General features: G+C 36.0%; 1 protein-coding gene across 2 annotated transcripts in view; it reads left to right on the plus strand.

The window, feature by feature from the left end:
• Window positions 1-16036, plus strand: part of LOC150095792 (uncharacterized) — a 147957-nt gene that overhangs the window by 71434 nt on the left and 60487 nt on the right. For both annotated transcript variants that reach the window (XM_090409860.1, XM_090409861.1), the window contains exon 5: window positions 5034-5138. In XM_090409860.1, the coding sequence (XP_090265986.1) occupies window positions 5034-5138 (105 nt within the window). The remainder of the gene's footprint in view (window positions 1-5033; window positions 5139-16036) is intronic.

The raw sequence follows: 16036 nt of genomic DNA on the forward strand, positions 1-16036 counted from the left end.
ACTGAATGTGAGAATTACAGAGGTATTTCTCTACTCAGTGTTCCTGGTAAGATATATGCAATTATACTTTAGAAACGGTTGAGAAAAATTGTGGAAGGGAAGCTTGGTGAAGAACAAGCTGGATTCAGGCCAAATAGAGGCTGTGAGGATCAGATTTTCACTTTACGACAGATAGTTGAGAAATCATGGGAATATAGCCAAGATCTGTATTTAAGTTTTGTAGATCTGGAAAAGGCATATGACAAAGTGCCAAGAGAGAAGCTATTCGAAACCCTACAGTTATATGGTGTCAGTGGAGCATTATATCAAGCAATACTTAGTGTTTATTTGAGTTGCAAGTCAGCTGTTAGAATTGAAGGAAGTATAGGAATCTGGTGTGAGATAAGGATGTACATTTTCCCCTCTGTTATTCATTATCTATATGGATCACATTATGAAGGAAAGCAGTATTAAACCTGATATTAAAAATTGAAGATGTTAATCTGAGCTCTTTGTTTTATGTGGATGATGTTGTACTTCTAAATAAATCTGCTACAAGTTTGCTAGATTCCCCGACTAAAGTGAATAACTGTTGTAATAGATATAGTATGAAGGTCAGCATTAAAAAGACAAAGACCATGAAAATAGACAAAAACATTGAAAATATCGACTGCATTGTGAATGGGGACCTATAGACCAAGTAAGACATTTCAGCTACTTAGGCATGATTTTTAGTGAAGATGGTAAATTAAATATTAAAATAGACAACAGAATCAACAAAGCTGGTATTGTAGGAAGTCAACTTAATAAATTCATATGGAGTAAGAGAGAAATTAGTCGGAACACTAAATTACTATATACAAGACAGTATTCAAGCCGGCTGGGGCGTCTCCCAATCAAACAAGGTTCCCGTTGTTTTTGCCAGGGAACCAGGGCGAACAGCGAAAATTCAGCTACTGGAACAAATCTGAAAACACAGAAGCCTGAATGGCAAAGAAATGGAGCTAGCTGAGGAATTAGATAAGTATCAGATCGACATAATAGGGGTGACCGAAACAAAAAAGACAAAAACTGGTGAGATCTTTCTGAGCAATAAATACAAAATGTTATATTCAGGCAATGACAATCAAGGAAAAGAAGGAGTAGCCATAGTATTCAACACAAAATACGAGGCTAATCTTCTTGAATGGCAGTCAGTCTCAAGTAGAGTAATGTGTGCAAATATGAGAATGGGAAACTGGACAATGAGACTTATTTGTGCCTATTTTCCCACAGAAGGTTCTACTAAGGTAGAAGTGGAGGAATTTTTTGATGCTTTAGAAAAAGCAACTGACGCAATGAAAAAGGAAAAGTTGGTCCTTGTTGGGGATCTAAATAGCATAGTAGGAAATGATTATGAGACATACAAACGTATATTTGGAAATTTAGAGAAAAGAGCAAAGCTAATAATAATGGCATATATCTGTTGGATTTCTGCTCAGGACATGGACTAGTTATTACTAACACCATGTTCCAACATAAAAATGTGCAAAAATTCACATGGAGAAAAGAGGCAAGGAATAAGAACAGTCTCATTGACTATGTTATATTTGATAGTGATGTTTTCTCCCTGGTGCAGGACACCAGAGTGTACAGAGGATTTGAAATTGGAAACGATCACTATTTAGTCTTGAGCAGGATAAAATTGAATTTCATATTGAAAAGAATAACATGTAAGAAAGTTTTAAAGTGAATAAAAGTTGAGCAGCTCTCAGATGTGAACTGTAGACTAAAATACACAAAGATTATTGAAGAAAAAATGAGAGAGTTTGAGAACAGGAATCAAACCTTGGAGATTCAGTGCCAAGCCTTGAAGAAAGCCCTGATTGATTCAGCTAGAGAGGCATGTGGTGAAGTTGTCTGCAAGGATAGAAAAATTAGAACTCCATGTTGGACACAGGAAGTTAAAGAGGCAGTGAAGGAAAAGAAGAAAGCATAACAAAAGTTCCTAGCAAATAAGTCAGCTTGTGCTCTTAAAGAATACAGAGACAAATGTAAGAATGCTAAGCACTGTGTAAAACTAGCTAAACAAAAGTCATGGGAGGACTTTGGCAAAAATATAGAAAATAAATATCAAGAAGGTGCAAAATATTCTGGAGGTTGTTGAAGAAGCTCAGGAATGGAGGAAAGAGTGCTGTAAAAGGAGTTAGAGATGATAAAGGTGACATGTAAGCGGAAGAAAAAGATATCCTTGAAGTATGGAGTAATTACTTCGAAAAATTTCTAAATGAAACATTCAGTGATGACAGCACAGTGATAAAAAACACTGACCAGGCCTGCAGTCTGGAATACATATCCACACTTGAAGTAGAAAAAGTCATCAAAGGCTTGAAATGTGGAAAGACAGCAGGAGTAGATAATATTCGATCAGAAATGCTGAAGTATGGTGGTATAAAAGTCTTACATTGGCTGCACTGCATAGTTCAGAAAGCCTGGACAGAATGACAAATTCCCGATGATTGGAGTAGAGCTCTCATAGTACCCATATATAAAAAGGGAAATAAAACTGAATGTGAGAATTACAGAGGTATTTCCCTACTAAGTGTTCCTGGCAAGATCTATGCAAGTATACTTGAAAAACGATTAAGAAGAATTGTGGAAGAACAAGCTGGATTCAGGCCAAATAGAGGCTGTCAGGATCAGATCTTCACTTTACGAAAAATAGTCAAGAAAGCATGGGAATATAACAAAGATCTGTATTTAAGTTTTGTTGATTTGGAAAAGGAATATGACAAGGTGCCAAGACAGAAGCTATTCAATACGCTACAGTTATATGGTGTCAATGTGGCATTATATCAAGCAATACTTATTCTTTATTTGAGTTGTAAGTCAGCAGTTAGAATTGAAGGAAGTATAGGAAGATGGTTTAATATTAAATCTGGTGTGAGACAAGGATGTACATTATCCCCTCTGTTATTCATTATCTATATGGATCACATTATGAAGGAAAGTGGTATTAAACATTATATCAAAATTGGAGATATTAATGTCAGCTCTTTGCTTTATGCGGATAATGTTATACTACTAAATAAATCCGCTAGAAGTCTGCAAGATCCTCTGACTAAATTGAATAACCGTTATAATAGATATGGTATGAAGGTCAGCAATAAAAAGACAAAGACGATGAAAATAGGCAGAATCATTGAAAATGTCAACTGTGTTGTGAATGGAGAACCTGTGGAACAAGTAAAACATTTCAGCTACTTAGGCACGATTTTTAGTGACAATGGTAAATTCAGTATAGAAATAGACAACAGAATCAGCAAAGCTGGTATGGTGGGAAGTCAGTTGAATATATTCATATGGAATAAGTGAGAAATTAGTCGGAACACTAAATTAGCTGTGTACAAGACAGTGTTGGAACCAGTTTTAACTTATGGATCTGAGAGCTGTGTCAGAAGCAAAACACTTGACCGCAGATATGAGAGTCCTGAGAAAGATTAGAGGCATGAACAGATGGCATCAATGGCATTATCATATTAAAAACGAGTATATTAGGAAAGAACTTGACATTGTCAGCATCCAGGAATGCGTTAGCAGAGCTAATCTCAGGTGGTATGGTCATTTAAATAGAATGGGAGAGGAAAGATTAGCAAAACAAGTGTTCTCTGCCAGCTTGGCAGAAAACGATCCACAGGAAGACCAAGATATAGTTGGATTGATACGGTACAAAGTGCCTTAGACGATAGAAATATAAGATCTGATAATGTTGGAGTCTTGACAAGTAACAGACTGATTTGGAGGAAAATTGTAGATAGGAAGTTAGTAATGATGTAATTTTTTCATGTAGTACTATCATATCCTGTACACCACTTGAGGGTACATGGCAAGAATTTGATGATGATGATGAAGATGATGTATTCATGCCAATTTTAACTTAGTGACATGAGAGCTGGGTCAGAAGTAAAACACTTGACCAAAGACTAGAGACCGCAGATATGAGAGTCCTGAGAAAGGTTAATGGCATGAATGGCAATATCATATTTTAAATGAGGATATTAGGAAAGGTGAAGGGCATGACCAGATGGCATTAATGGCAATATCATATTATAAACGAGGATATTAGGAAAGAACTTGACATTGTCAGCATCTAGGAATATACGTTATAGAGCTAATCTCAGGTGGAATGGTCACTTAAACAGAATGGTAGAGGAAAGATTAGCAAAACAAGTGTTCTCTGCCAGGTTGGCAGTAGAAAGACCCAGAGGTAGACCAAGATATTTGTGGATTGATACAATAAAAAGTGCCTTAGAAGACAGAAATATAAGATCTGATGGTGTTGGTGTCTTGACAGGTAACAGATTGATTTGGAGGAAAATTGTAGATAGGAGGTTAGTAATGATGCAAGTTTTCATGTTGTACTATCATATCCTGTACATCCCTTGAGGTTATATATCAGGAAATTGATGATGACGATGATGATGATGGTGGTGGTGTCATATTTGTCCATATGAGCCTCATGACCATTATATCATGTGCTGAATGAAAACATAATAAATGATAATAAATCTAGATCCATTTATAGAAATCTATACTGTGAATTCTGCTTAAAATCAAAATTAAGTTTATTTGAATAATTTTGGTGCAGAGCCTAAATATAAAATTTTGTTACATCTATCCAGATATTATTATTGTATTATTTCATAATGTTTAGCCAGATTTTGTAACTATAAATTGTCCAGTTGAAACTGAACTTGACATGGCTTGAGAAATTTTAGTAAGGATCCCAAATATTTAATTTTAATAAATTTCGTTTACCAAAGTTGAGAATAACATTCATGTGGATGAACAGATGAATAAAACAAACTTAAGGTTAATGAGTGTTTGCAAACACAAAATGATATCTGTATTCTGTATATCTGGATGAATAACAGATGTTGAAGGTTTTGACTTAATTTTAACACCTTTTACGACAATTTATTGGTAATATTTATTATTTACTTATTATGAATCACAGTAACAGTTTTAGTTATATAAATATGTTACAGGTAATTAATTTTGTTATATTTTCTTAGAATATGATTACAGGTACAAACCAGATGGATGGAGCTATCCTTGTAGTTGCAGCCACAGATGGTGCCATGCCTCAAACTAGAGAGCATCTTATTCTTGCAAAACAGGTCACAAGAAAAAATATTTTTGTGCATGCATTCATTCCATTGTAAAATTTAATTAGTATAAGAAAAAAAAAAGACAATTATTATTTTTTCTTCTTAATGTTGATTTTTCATGTTAATTTAATATGGAATATATCCATGTTTTAATGAAGGGTGCTCTGAGATCTGAACTTCCCAACTGTCATCATCATCATCAAATTCCTGCCATGTACCCTCAAGGGGTGTACAGGATATGATAGTACTACATGAAAAAAATTACATCATTACTAACTTCCTATCTACAATTTTCCTCCAAATCAGTCTGTTACTTGTCAAGAATCCAACATTATCAGATCTTATATTTTTATCGTCTAAAGCACTTTGTACCGTATCAATCCACCTATATCTTGGTCTTCCTCTGGGTCGTTTTGCTGCCAACTTGGCAGAGAACACTTGTTTTGCTAATCTTTCCTCACCCATTCTGTTTAAGTGACCATACCACCTGAGATTAGCTCTGCTAACACATTCCTGGATGCTGACAATGTCAAGTTCTTTCCTGATATCCTCATTTTTAATATGATATTGCCATTGATGCCATCTTCACGCCTATAATCTTTCTCAGGACTCTCATATCTGTGGTCTCTAGTCTTTGGTCAAGTGTTTTACTTCTGACCCAGCTCTCAGATCCATAAGTTAAAACTGGTTTGAACACTGTCTTGTATACAGCTAATTTAGTGTTACGACTAATTTCTCTCTTATTCCATATGAATTTATTCAATTGACTTCCCACAATTTATTCAATTGACTTCCCACCATACCAGCTTTGCTGATTCTGTTGTCTATTTCTATATTTAATTTACCATCTTCAGTAAAAATCATGCCTAAATAGCTGAAATGTTTTACCTGTTCCACAGGTTCTCCATTCACAACACAGTTGACATTTTCAATGATTCTGCCTATTTTCATTGTCTTTCTCTTTTTATTGCTGACCTTCATACCATATCTATTAAAACAGCTATTCAATTTAGTCAGAGAATCTTGCAGACTTGTAGCGGATTTATTTAGAAGTATAACATCATCCGCATAAAGCAAAGAGCTGACATTAACATCTCCAATTTTGATATCAGGTTTAATACCACTTTCCTTCATAATGTGATCCATATAGATAATGAATAACAGAGGGGATAATGTACATCCGTGTCTCACACCAGAATTAACATTAAACTATCTTCCTGTACTTCCTTCAATTCTAACTGCTGACTTACAACTCAAATAAAGACTAAGTATTGCTTGATATAATGCCCCATTGACACCATATAACTGCAGCGTATTGAATAGCTTCTCTCTTGGCACCTTGTCATATGCCTTTTCCAAATCGACAAAACTTAAATACAGATCTTTGTTATATTCCCATGCTTTCTCGACTATTTGTCGTAACTTAATCCTTAATTCTTCATAACCTTTAATGAAATTTTTGACAATGAAACACTTCAGTTGTACTGAAGTGTTTCATTGTCAAAAAAGGAGGGGATTTCAAATGACATTCTTAAGTGCAGTTATTCATCTTACACAAGAACCAAATAAATAAAATAAATTAAAGATACCAAGAAGATATGTTCTTGGTTTAATTCTTTATCCAAGTGTAAGCAAACAAAGTTTGCTCATAAAATTACTTCGTGACCGGGTTATTTGTATATAGAGGCTAATGACTTGACATCGATTGCCTTAGTATCCAATAATGCAAAGCACATATCCTTACAGACAAGTATAATACTATGCATTATGAGATACTAAGGTAATTGATGTGACATCATTAGCCTCTATATACTAGTAGCCGAGTTGTGAAGTAACTTCATGTGCAAACTTTGTTTGCTTACACTTGGATAAAGGATTAAACCAAGAATATAACTTCTTTGCATCTTTAATTTATAGTATAACTAAGTGGAAAACCTTTCAACAAAAATAAATAAAATATTTATTTGAAATAAATAAGATTTTCCAAGTATAAACACCTTGCTTCAGTACATGCAGTAACAATTAATTTTGCTATCCTCTAATGTTAAATAAAAAAGTGGTTTATAGCTGTTAGGCTGGAGTCAATCTTATTTCTTTCCCAGATTTTTGATAAATTAATGCAGCCATGCCTATTGAGGTTTAGGGTGTATTTCAGGAGTGACTGCATGCAGCTCACGTCCATGTGTCACATGGCTCTTCACACTCTACCAGAAAGAAAACAAAAAGGGAAGAGGACAATAGAATAAAAAAAAAAAAAGAGAGAAGAGGAAAAGAAAAACAGGGTTAATAAAAATTACTGCAATAAAAAAAGTTTAAAATCGAAACACATTAAATGAAGTTTACTTTGAACAATTTTTGACTTTAAAATTAGAATAATTTTAAAGTCAAAACAATAATTTTAGTTACTTATTTACTAGAGGCCTTCCTTGTATCCATTTTCCTTAAAATTAGATGTTATTTATTTAACTTTTGGCTAAGAAGAATACATGCATATGCCACCACATGCACAAAAAAAAGACGTACAAGGCAATAAAATGCATAAAAGATGTATAAAAGAATAAATAGTGTGAAGTTTATATGTAGTCATACTTACATATAAAAATATATAAGTAAGCATAAAATTAAAATTTGGTGTAATTAATCAAAGCAGTTCTTACAATCTCGTTCAATTGTTCATAGATCATTTAAAATAGATCTATATTTAGATTTTATAAATTTAAGAGTTGAGCATAGTGCTTCACAGGAGTATGGTCCCAAAACTGGAGATCAGTTTTCTGGCACATTGCTTAAGTGTTGGATACTGTTGGTCTGAGACTTGCTTCCAAAACTCAATTACAGAACATCCACTTTGCTTCGCTAGCTTCAGTCCTTCATCCTCTTGAAGTTCCAAAAGCTCCAGTTCTGCAGCTGCGACATCGATCACAATTGGTTTTTAAATAGCGCAACTGCGCTCAAGCACATTTGTAAGGAAAGGATTTTCCAAAAAAGTGAATGTTGGCTTAAGTTCTTGAAGGTCACAAAATCGATTGTTGAGCTCTTCGGCCAGCTCGTTTAATTTGCTAACACTGATTCCAGGAATGGAATCAGAAACAGATTCTGTTTCTGATTCCATTTCTGGCAAATTTGTCAGTATTTTCTTCAAATAAAGTGATTGAAAGTTTTATTTTCCAAGTCTCTCTCTCTCTGGAAAAGTTGCATTTTGCTTTGGATGCTTAGCACAGTTTATGTGAGATCTGTTATTAGTTTTTCTTACCCTTGAAGTGAAATGTTCACTATCTGTAGATGCTGGAAAACATCGGTGAAAAATGCCATGTCTAACAACCACTGAGTGTCTCTTTGAGATGAGGGAAAAATTTCTCCTTCTCTAAGAAAAAATTGTTTAATACGTCGCTAACTGAGAGCTACCTTACTAAGCAAAACCATAATACGTCATTAGAAATCTCATCAGAATTCATCTCATTGAGAAAGCTTTTGAATTATCGGTGTGTTTTAGCACTTGAACAAATAAAATTGACAATTCTTAGAACTACCTCCATTATGTGTTCAAATTTAAAACACTTGGCAATTAGATGTTCCCTGTGAATAATGCGGTGTACAGGTAGGAAAGCAGGATATGATTCATCATTCTCAGAATTCACTCTCTTTACGCTGTCTCTCTGTTCACTTCAACTTGCCATTTCCCTGTCCATCATTCTGTTCACAATTGTCACATCACTGTCTCCTTTCATTTTAAAAAAATCCTACAGTCTTGCCTATATATATATATATTTTTTTTTTTAATGATTTATATATCGTACTGTACTATCTGTCATATGGGGTAGCTGTAGTGCATGGTTCCTGTGCTTTGAAAGAATAAAAAAAAATAGCCAATTGCTGTTCTACCTTCAGAATTGCTTGTTCACTGCTGATTAGTTTTGGATCAGAGTATATGTATTAATAAAGTATTATTACATTTCTTGTGTCTATGCTACCTAGATTTCAGGAAATACAATATTTAAATGTATTCCATAGATTGGTAACTGCTTAAGAGGATAAAGTTGAACTATTCAAAAAGCAATTTATCAGGATATTTCATCCTAATCATCGAAGAATCGTGAGGAACTTGAGCGGAGATTATATGGTGAAGGCAGTAGACAATTAACTCCTGTGGTGAAGGCAGCAGACAATTAAAGGGTATAATTTTTCCTGGAATGCTCCAGGAGTTGATTACACCCTTTGTATATCTGTTTAACAACAGTCTTTCACCATTGCAAGTAAGTCTCAAGAAATATAAAGAGAATAAAATTGTTCCAATTCACAAAGGAATGATAAGACTAAGGCTACAAATTATAAGCCAATCTGTGCATCTGGGATTGTTGGTTAAGATGATGGAGAGATTGGTGAGGACTAGGATTCAGAATCGGGTTAAGTTGATAATACCAGAATGCTCTGTCTTCATGTAATACAATAAGGTTGTAAATTCATTGTACAAAAAAAATATGCCTAATACAGTGGTATACTTGGATCCACCCAGGGCTGGTTCTAATAGGTGTGCAGGGCGTGCATGGACGCAGGCGGCCAAATCTCTAGGGTGGCCGATGGAATAAATTTGATGTAGCCTGTAGTTAATTTAAAAATATTGGCGATGAAATAGGAATGTAACATTGTTAAAACTTATAGCGGTGCTAACTTTGAAATATCTTCTTTGGGTTTCATTCTCTATCTCTTTAAAAACCTCACTCAACAAGGAATGTTCATTCAAGTGAACCATAGTTTTGGCCTAGTTTTTTAATTGGGAAAAAAATGGAATTACAATTTTTTGTTGTACTACAGTTTTTGTTGTACGTGGTCAGAATAATAATTTATTCTGACCATGGAATTGTTCTTTCAAAGTTGAAAGTTTTGTTTGCCTGAGATCAGAGCCAAGAGGAAATTTTTTACTAAAATTACTGAGATGTGTGTCATAATAATGCTTGAGATTGCTGTCAGTACAGTGAGTTATACATTCTTATCCTTACAAGTATATTATGTAATTTAATTGCCCATGTAAAACATGGAAAAAAATATTTCTATTTTTATTCTATTTTTATTTTTATTTTATTTTATTTTTATTCTCACCTCTCTCTCATCTTGATAGTACCACTATTACTTCATCCAAAGCAAAGTTGATCTCCTGGCATTACTGTTTTAATCAAACTCCTGCATTGATGAACAAGGTAATCTGGGCACCATATTCCTTGTGTAGTTTTTCAACAAAAAGACATTAAAAAATTACTAAATAACTTGGACACTAAGAAGTCTTCCAGTCCTGATAGCATCTCTCCAAATGTTCTCAAATATTTTGCTCCAGTGTTAACGCCTGTCCTGCATCATCTCTACAATTTTATTTATTTACTTATTGAACTCCATACTGAGAGTGCAGTATCTGTATTACACTTGCAGATCTTACTAGACTGAAGCCTTTACAAGAGATCACTCAGTTCCAGCATGAGACATCCTAATGGTCATATGCTGATGGCAGCACAAAGCCACCAGTGCACCCTGCAGAGCACTCAGAGACAGAATTTTAAAATCTCCATATGACAGTCCTAATAAAGAGAGGTCTTTATAACTAGCGGAGCACCAAACCCTGCAAAAAGAAATAGTAGCACTGATAAAGTGAGGAGTTGTCCCAAACTCCTCTTGTATTAGTCTTACAAGGTCTTGGTTCTGCTTGTATTATTGCACCTTCTTAAGATGGCTAGAGGTGAGAAGGTGCCCAGTACCCACTACCTGGGCATCAATAACCCATACTTCATTTTCTTTCTTTATTATCAAATCTGGTTTACTTATGCCTACCTCTGTATCGAAGTGAGGTTCTACCATGGTCTCCCAACCTTTATTTCTTAAACGGTTATTTAATATGGAGACCACGACATCATGCCTCCGTACACGGATTCCATGTATTCTAAAACAATGAGAGATGTGAGATAGAGTTTCACTGTAGTGGCAGCCAGCCCCACAGTTAATGTGATCTCTACCCCAGTGAGCTGTAGGGCCCTCGTGGGCAGGGTATTAATTCTAGTCCTAATAAGGCCTACATACTCATCCTGGTAGTAATGTACCATCCCTAATCCATTGATGTTGACGGGGGTACCTTGTAAGTTCACAGAGAAAAGTGGCATAGACAGAGCCATTAAGTAGAGATGCCCATCTCTTATGCTCTGCCGATGCTGTCACCATCTGGGAGCCCACTTACTGGTCCAACTTCTAGTGCATCTGTAATAGTTTTGAATAATAGAACTATGGAAAACCTCTCTGCAGATGAGCGAAGAGGAAGCTTCAACCTTTGCTAATCGAATGGAACGCAGTTGTGGAATCAACCAGCTGAGAGATGGAATACCAAGCCTCCATCCTTCACTCTAGCATGAAAATACGCCACTGGGGTATCAGGAGGTAGGCAGAGCCAAGATCTCACTGCAGAGTGAACTTTCAGCAGGATAGTACCGAAACACATTCTTCCAAGCACCAAATTGTGGTAATGCCTCTGAAGTAAATAGTTAGACAGGAAGCCTAACTATTTAGACAAAGACCAAGTTAGACAAAGAGCCTCTGCTGTCTCTCCAGCCCAGCTGAAGAGACAGAAGACCTTCCTTTTGGAGTGAAGAAGATACCCAAGTATCTTCATTTTTCCAGGATGGTCAAAGAATGTAATGACATATTGTGCAGAGAAAACTCAATGTTCTCAATCTTAAGCTTCTTGTTACAGCCTGAAAGGACAAGGGTTAAAGAGCAAGACTTCCAATTAAATATTAATATTAACATTAATATTAAGGTCTCTGACATGAAAGAAGTCAACTGCCTGGTTGAGGAGTTCCTGCAAGCCTACTTCAGTAGAGGCCATGAGAATGAAGTCGTCAGCAAAGGCCATCACATTAAAAGAGTGTGTACCAAGGGAGTAATCAATATGGTTAGGAAGAGAGTGAAGAAACTCATCAATGATGCAATTAAAGAAAAGAGAGGATAGAGAGAGAGAGAGAGAGAGAGATCATCCTGACGAACTCCCCAAACAGTGGGAATAGAGGTCACATGGGATCCTATAGTGATAGAAAGGGAGCTACCAGAGTAAAGCTCCAGTACATATCAAAGAAAGGGAGGTCTGGACATCCGGCAATAAATAGTGCTCTAAGAATAGCAGGAAGGGAGACGCTATCAAAGGCCTTTTGTAGGTCCAGGGATGTCATGTAGAGAGGCCTAAGGTGGTGGCAGCGGTAATTGGAAAGAAGGGAGGAAAGGACATATATGTTTTTGGCACAGCCATCCGAAGGGATAATGGTTCTTTGATGGAAGTCATGCTTAATATGTTGTTGCAGTCTCTTAACCAAAACTTTATGGAACAAACTGAGAATCACTGGGGGAGCCGTAATTTAATTTCTTCTGTAGACACTGATTGAAGATACAGGGATGGGCTGAAGCACCTAGGGTTGATCTTGATCCGGAAGATGAGGAGGAGAGAACACTGTTTTCCAAAGCTCTACAAAGTCCTCATGCTGTTCTTCAAGAGGAGGAATGGAGGTGCCATCAAGGATAGTTTTGGTGTACCTCCCTCTATTCTTCTTGTAGAGGGCTTGCATTATTGCATAAGCCCCTTTTCCTTTGCTTCCGTCTAGATATGTTATTTGATGAACTAGGCTGAGGCCAATATTGTACTGGCTGTTGGTTCAAAGTAGAAAATACATTCTGGAGGTACTTCTCAAGACTATGAGAGACATGTCCACAAAGATGAGCACAAATGACTGAGTTGAGAGAGTTATGATTATACATCAGAAGGGTAGGTTGGTCCACAGCTGAGGCAAGTTTGGAGATCGGTCTCCTCTGTTATTTCTGGAGGTTGAGTGGAAGAACGGAATTCAGATGTTACGGAGAATGGCACTGGAGATACGGAGATATTACCCTTACCATTGTAGGGAGGAGGCATGGCCATTTCTTGGACCAACTGCTTATAACCGGCCTTCCTCCTCTGACACTTGATGGAATCAGATGAATGATGGAGAAAAACTTCAGCCAAGGCCTCGTTGATATTCTTGACACCTTTCAGCAAAAGGTAAACTTCATGGGTTGCTAGGCTCTTTCCTTCTTCTTTGTTCCACTGAGCCTTGACACACTCTGTTCTTATAGCAGCATTGGCCTCTGATGGATGTTTGGAACTGCAGTGCACCCCAAGGCCAATTGCAGTGATGATTGCACACAGAACAAAAGAGATGTCTCAAGTTCATTGTTGCTGAAATGCTGACACACTGATGTTTCTTTCTGGAACAGTTTCTTACTGTCCTGCATCATCTCTCCAATCTATTCAAATTACCGACCCATTGCAGTCACCTCTGTTCTCTACAAAATAATGGGAAAAGTCAGTAGCCAACTTCTCCAGTACCAAAAGGCTCATCAGTTAATTAGGGACTATCAGTATGGATTCTGTCATTCAAGATCTACAGTTGACCACTTTTCTTATATCACTGACTACTGGACAAATGTAGTGGAAAGGTTCAGCAAAACTTGTGCTGTTGCTCTTAACATTTCCAGAACTGTGTCTGGCATAGTGGCCTGCTCCTTTGGTGTACCTACCACCCTCTGTAATTGGGTTGCTAGCTTCATCTCTGTTCGTTCACTGTACATCATGGTTGATGGCTTCACCACCAATGCAGGAGTACTCTTGGCTATGTCCTATCACCTGCCCTCTTTCTCACTTACCAATAATTCTATCCACAGCTTTATAGACAATAGTTCTCTTCATTCATCTTCTTCTTCTTCAAGTGTCATCCCTTAGAAGGAGGTTGGCAACTATGTCACGGAACCTTTTTCTTTCTTTTGCTGTTCTGGAACATTTATGGTAATTCAAGCAAGTCATTCATCTTACTCATTTGATAAACCATGGGTGCATATATCTCAACCATCAAGATCATCTACAATTAGTGCCTTAAACATTGATTTGCATGCTCTCCTTCAAGGGGACAAGGACAATCTGGCCATATTTAGTGGCACCAAAACACAGTTTTTCCTTTTCCTCTCACAAAAGAAATCTCAGCTATGTCCTATCTCAACTATTTCTTTACCCTCAGTAATACTCAAATTACCAGACTAGGTCAGATCTCTCTATTTGGACTAGCAAACATGTTAATAGCTTCCTCAACATCCAAAAAAACTAGACATTCTCTTCCATTCATAATGCCATTTTACACCCAACCAACTCTTAACAATATACAAATTCGAAATCTGCCCATACTTAGAATAATGCTCACATGCTTGTGCTGCAGCACCTAAAACTTCTTTAAAAATCCTTGATTCTTTTCAGAGGAGAGCAATTTGGCTGACAGACAATCCTCTTAAAGATTCACTTCAATCTATATCGCAGATGCAGCGTTTCAGCTCTGTCTATTGAAGGCAGTATACTTCAATGTTCATTGCTCCATTGAACTGGCAACCATCATTCCTCCACTTTCTGTTGCACCTGCTAATACAGGAGCAGCAGCTGCCCATCATCCCTTTTGTGCAATTGCAAACACATCGAACTGCTTTTCTTCTTCTTTTTTATTCCATCCACGTCCATACTGTGGAACAGCCTACTGCAAGCAGTATTTCCAAACATCTACAAACAGCAACTCTTCAAATGTCAATACACTTTTATCTGCATTCTCACTTGCACCTGAAACATGGCACTGATGTGCTTTGACCTCTTTTGTATGGGATCAATATATTAAAAAAATAAATAAATATGTATTTAAATTCAGGGGATATTAAATCCCACATTGTTTTAAAACCGAATAAGAAACTCAAAGATCGGAATCAAAAAGTTTCATGCGAATATAGTAACTTCTTATTCGGTTTTAAAACAATGTGGGATTTAATATCCACTGAATTTAAATAATGTTTACATCACCGAAATGAAGCCTGTTGGCTCTTTATTTTAAATAAATAAATATACTTATTAACCGAGATATTAATTGTACCTGATTTTTGCCCAGGGATGGTGATGTGAAGGTTGACTAATATAATAAGCTGGAATGGATATTTTTTTTTGTATGCTGAAAATTGTCTGTTGTATTGATTCAACTTATGTTTACCGAACATTATCCATCGCTTTATCTGCTCCTTTTGTTAATTTGACATCATGAAAGATAAAACAGTTTGATGATATGATAAAAGAAAAAAATAGCTTAGTGATAATCAGCTTGATGATAAGTTTAAACATTAAATCATTTTTACCAGCATTCCATTTAATGAAACATTAGAATTACTACGATTTATTTTTGGATCTAATCACAGTGATTTTATCATCCATTCTAGCTATTTCAGTTATTAGAAAAAAATTAATATATGCAACTTCCTACTCAGCAGAATTAAAGATAGGGCAACTTCACATCAACATTGGACTCATCAGTGGAAAAGAAATGAATATGAAGCTAGCAGGGAAACTACATAAATATCATGTTGACATAATTGGTGTTACTGAGATTAAGAAGGCTAAAACAGATACTTATTCAGGCAGCAGTGATCAGAATATGAAAAGAGGATTATCCATACTATTCAACACTATACAGATACACATGTATACATAAGTTGTTTTTTTTTAAATTTACCCTCCAGTTATAACATTTATTTATCTATTTCATTCTTAAAATTATTCACACTGCCTGTAACCACAACACATAGGGGCAGGCTTCTCCATAAAGCTTCCACTCTAACTACAAAAAAATTAATTCATTATTTCTTACTTTGTTATCCTCTTATTATTGCTCCTAGTAGGTCCAGGCTCATCCAAGTGCAATAGACTGGATGTATGCATTATATTTGCTATGAGATAATTTATAAACTTCTGTTAAGCTCAATGGGTGGCATTTTAAAACGGAGTCAAACTTTCCTTATTACCATAAGGAAAATTCACACGTTTCTTT

The sequence above is a fragment of the Typopeltis vanoorti genome, chromosome 20 (genome assembly GCF_054136105.1).
Source record: "Typopeltis vanoorti isolate ZY-2024b chromosome 20, IOZ_Tvanoo_1.0, whole genome shotgun sequence".
Lineage (NCBI taxonomy): Eukaryota > Metazoa > Arthropoda > Arachnida > Uropygi > Thelyphonidae > Typopeltis > Typopeltis vanoorti.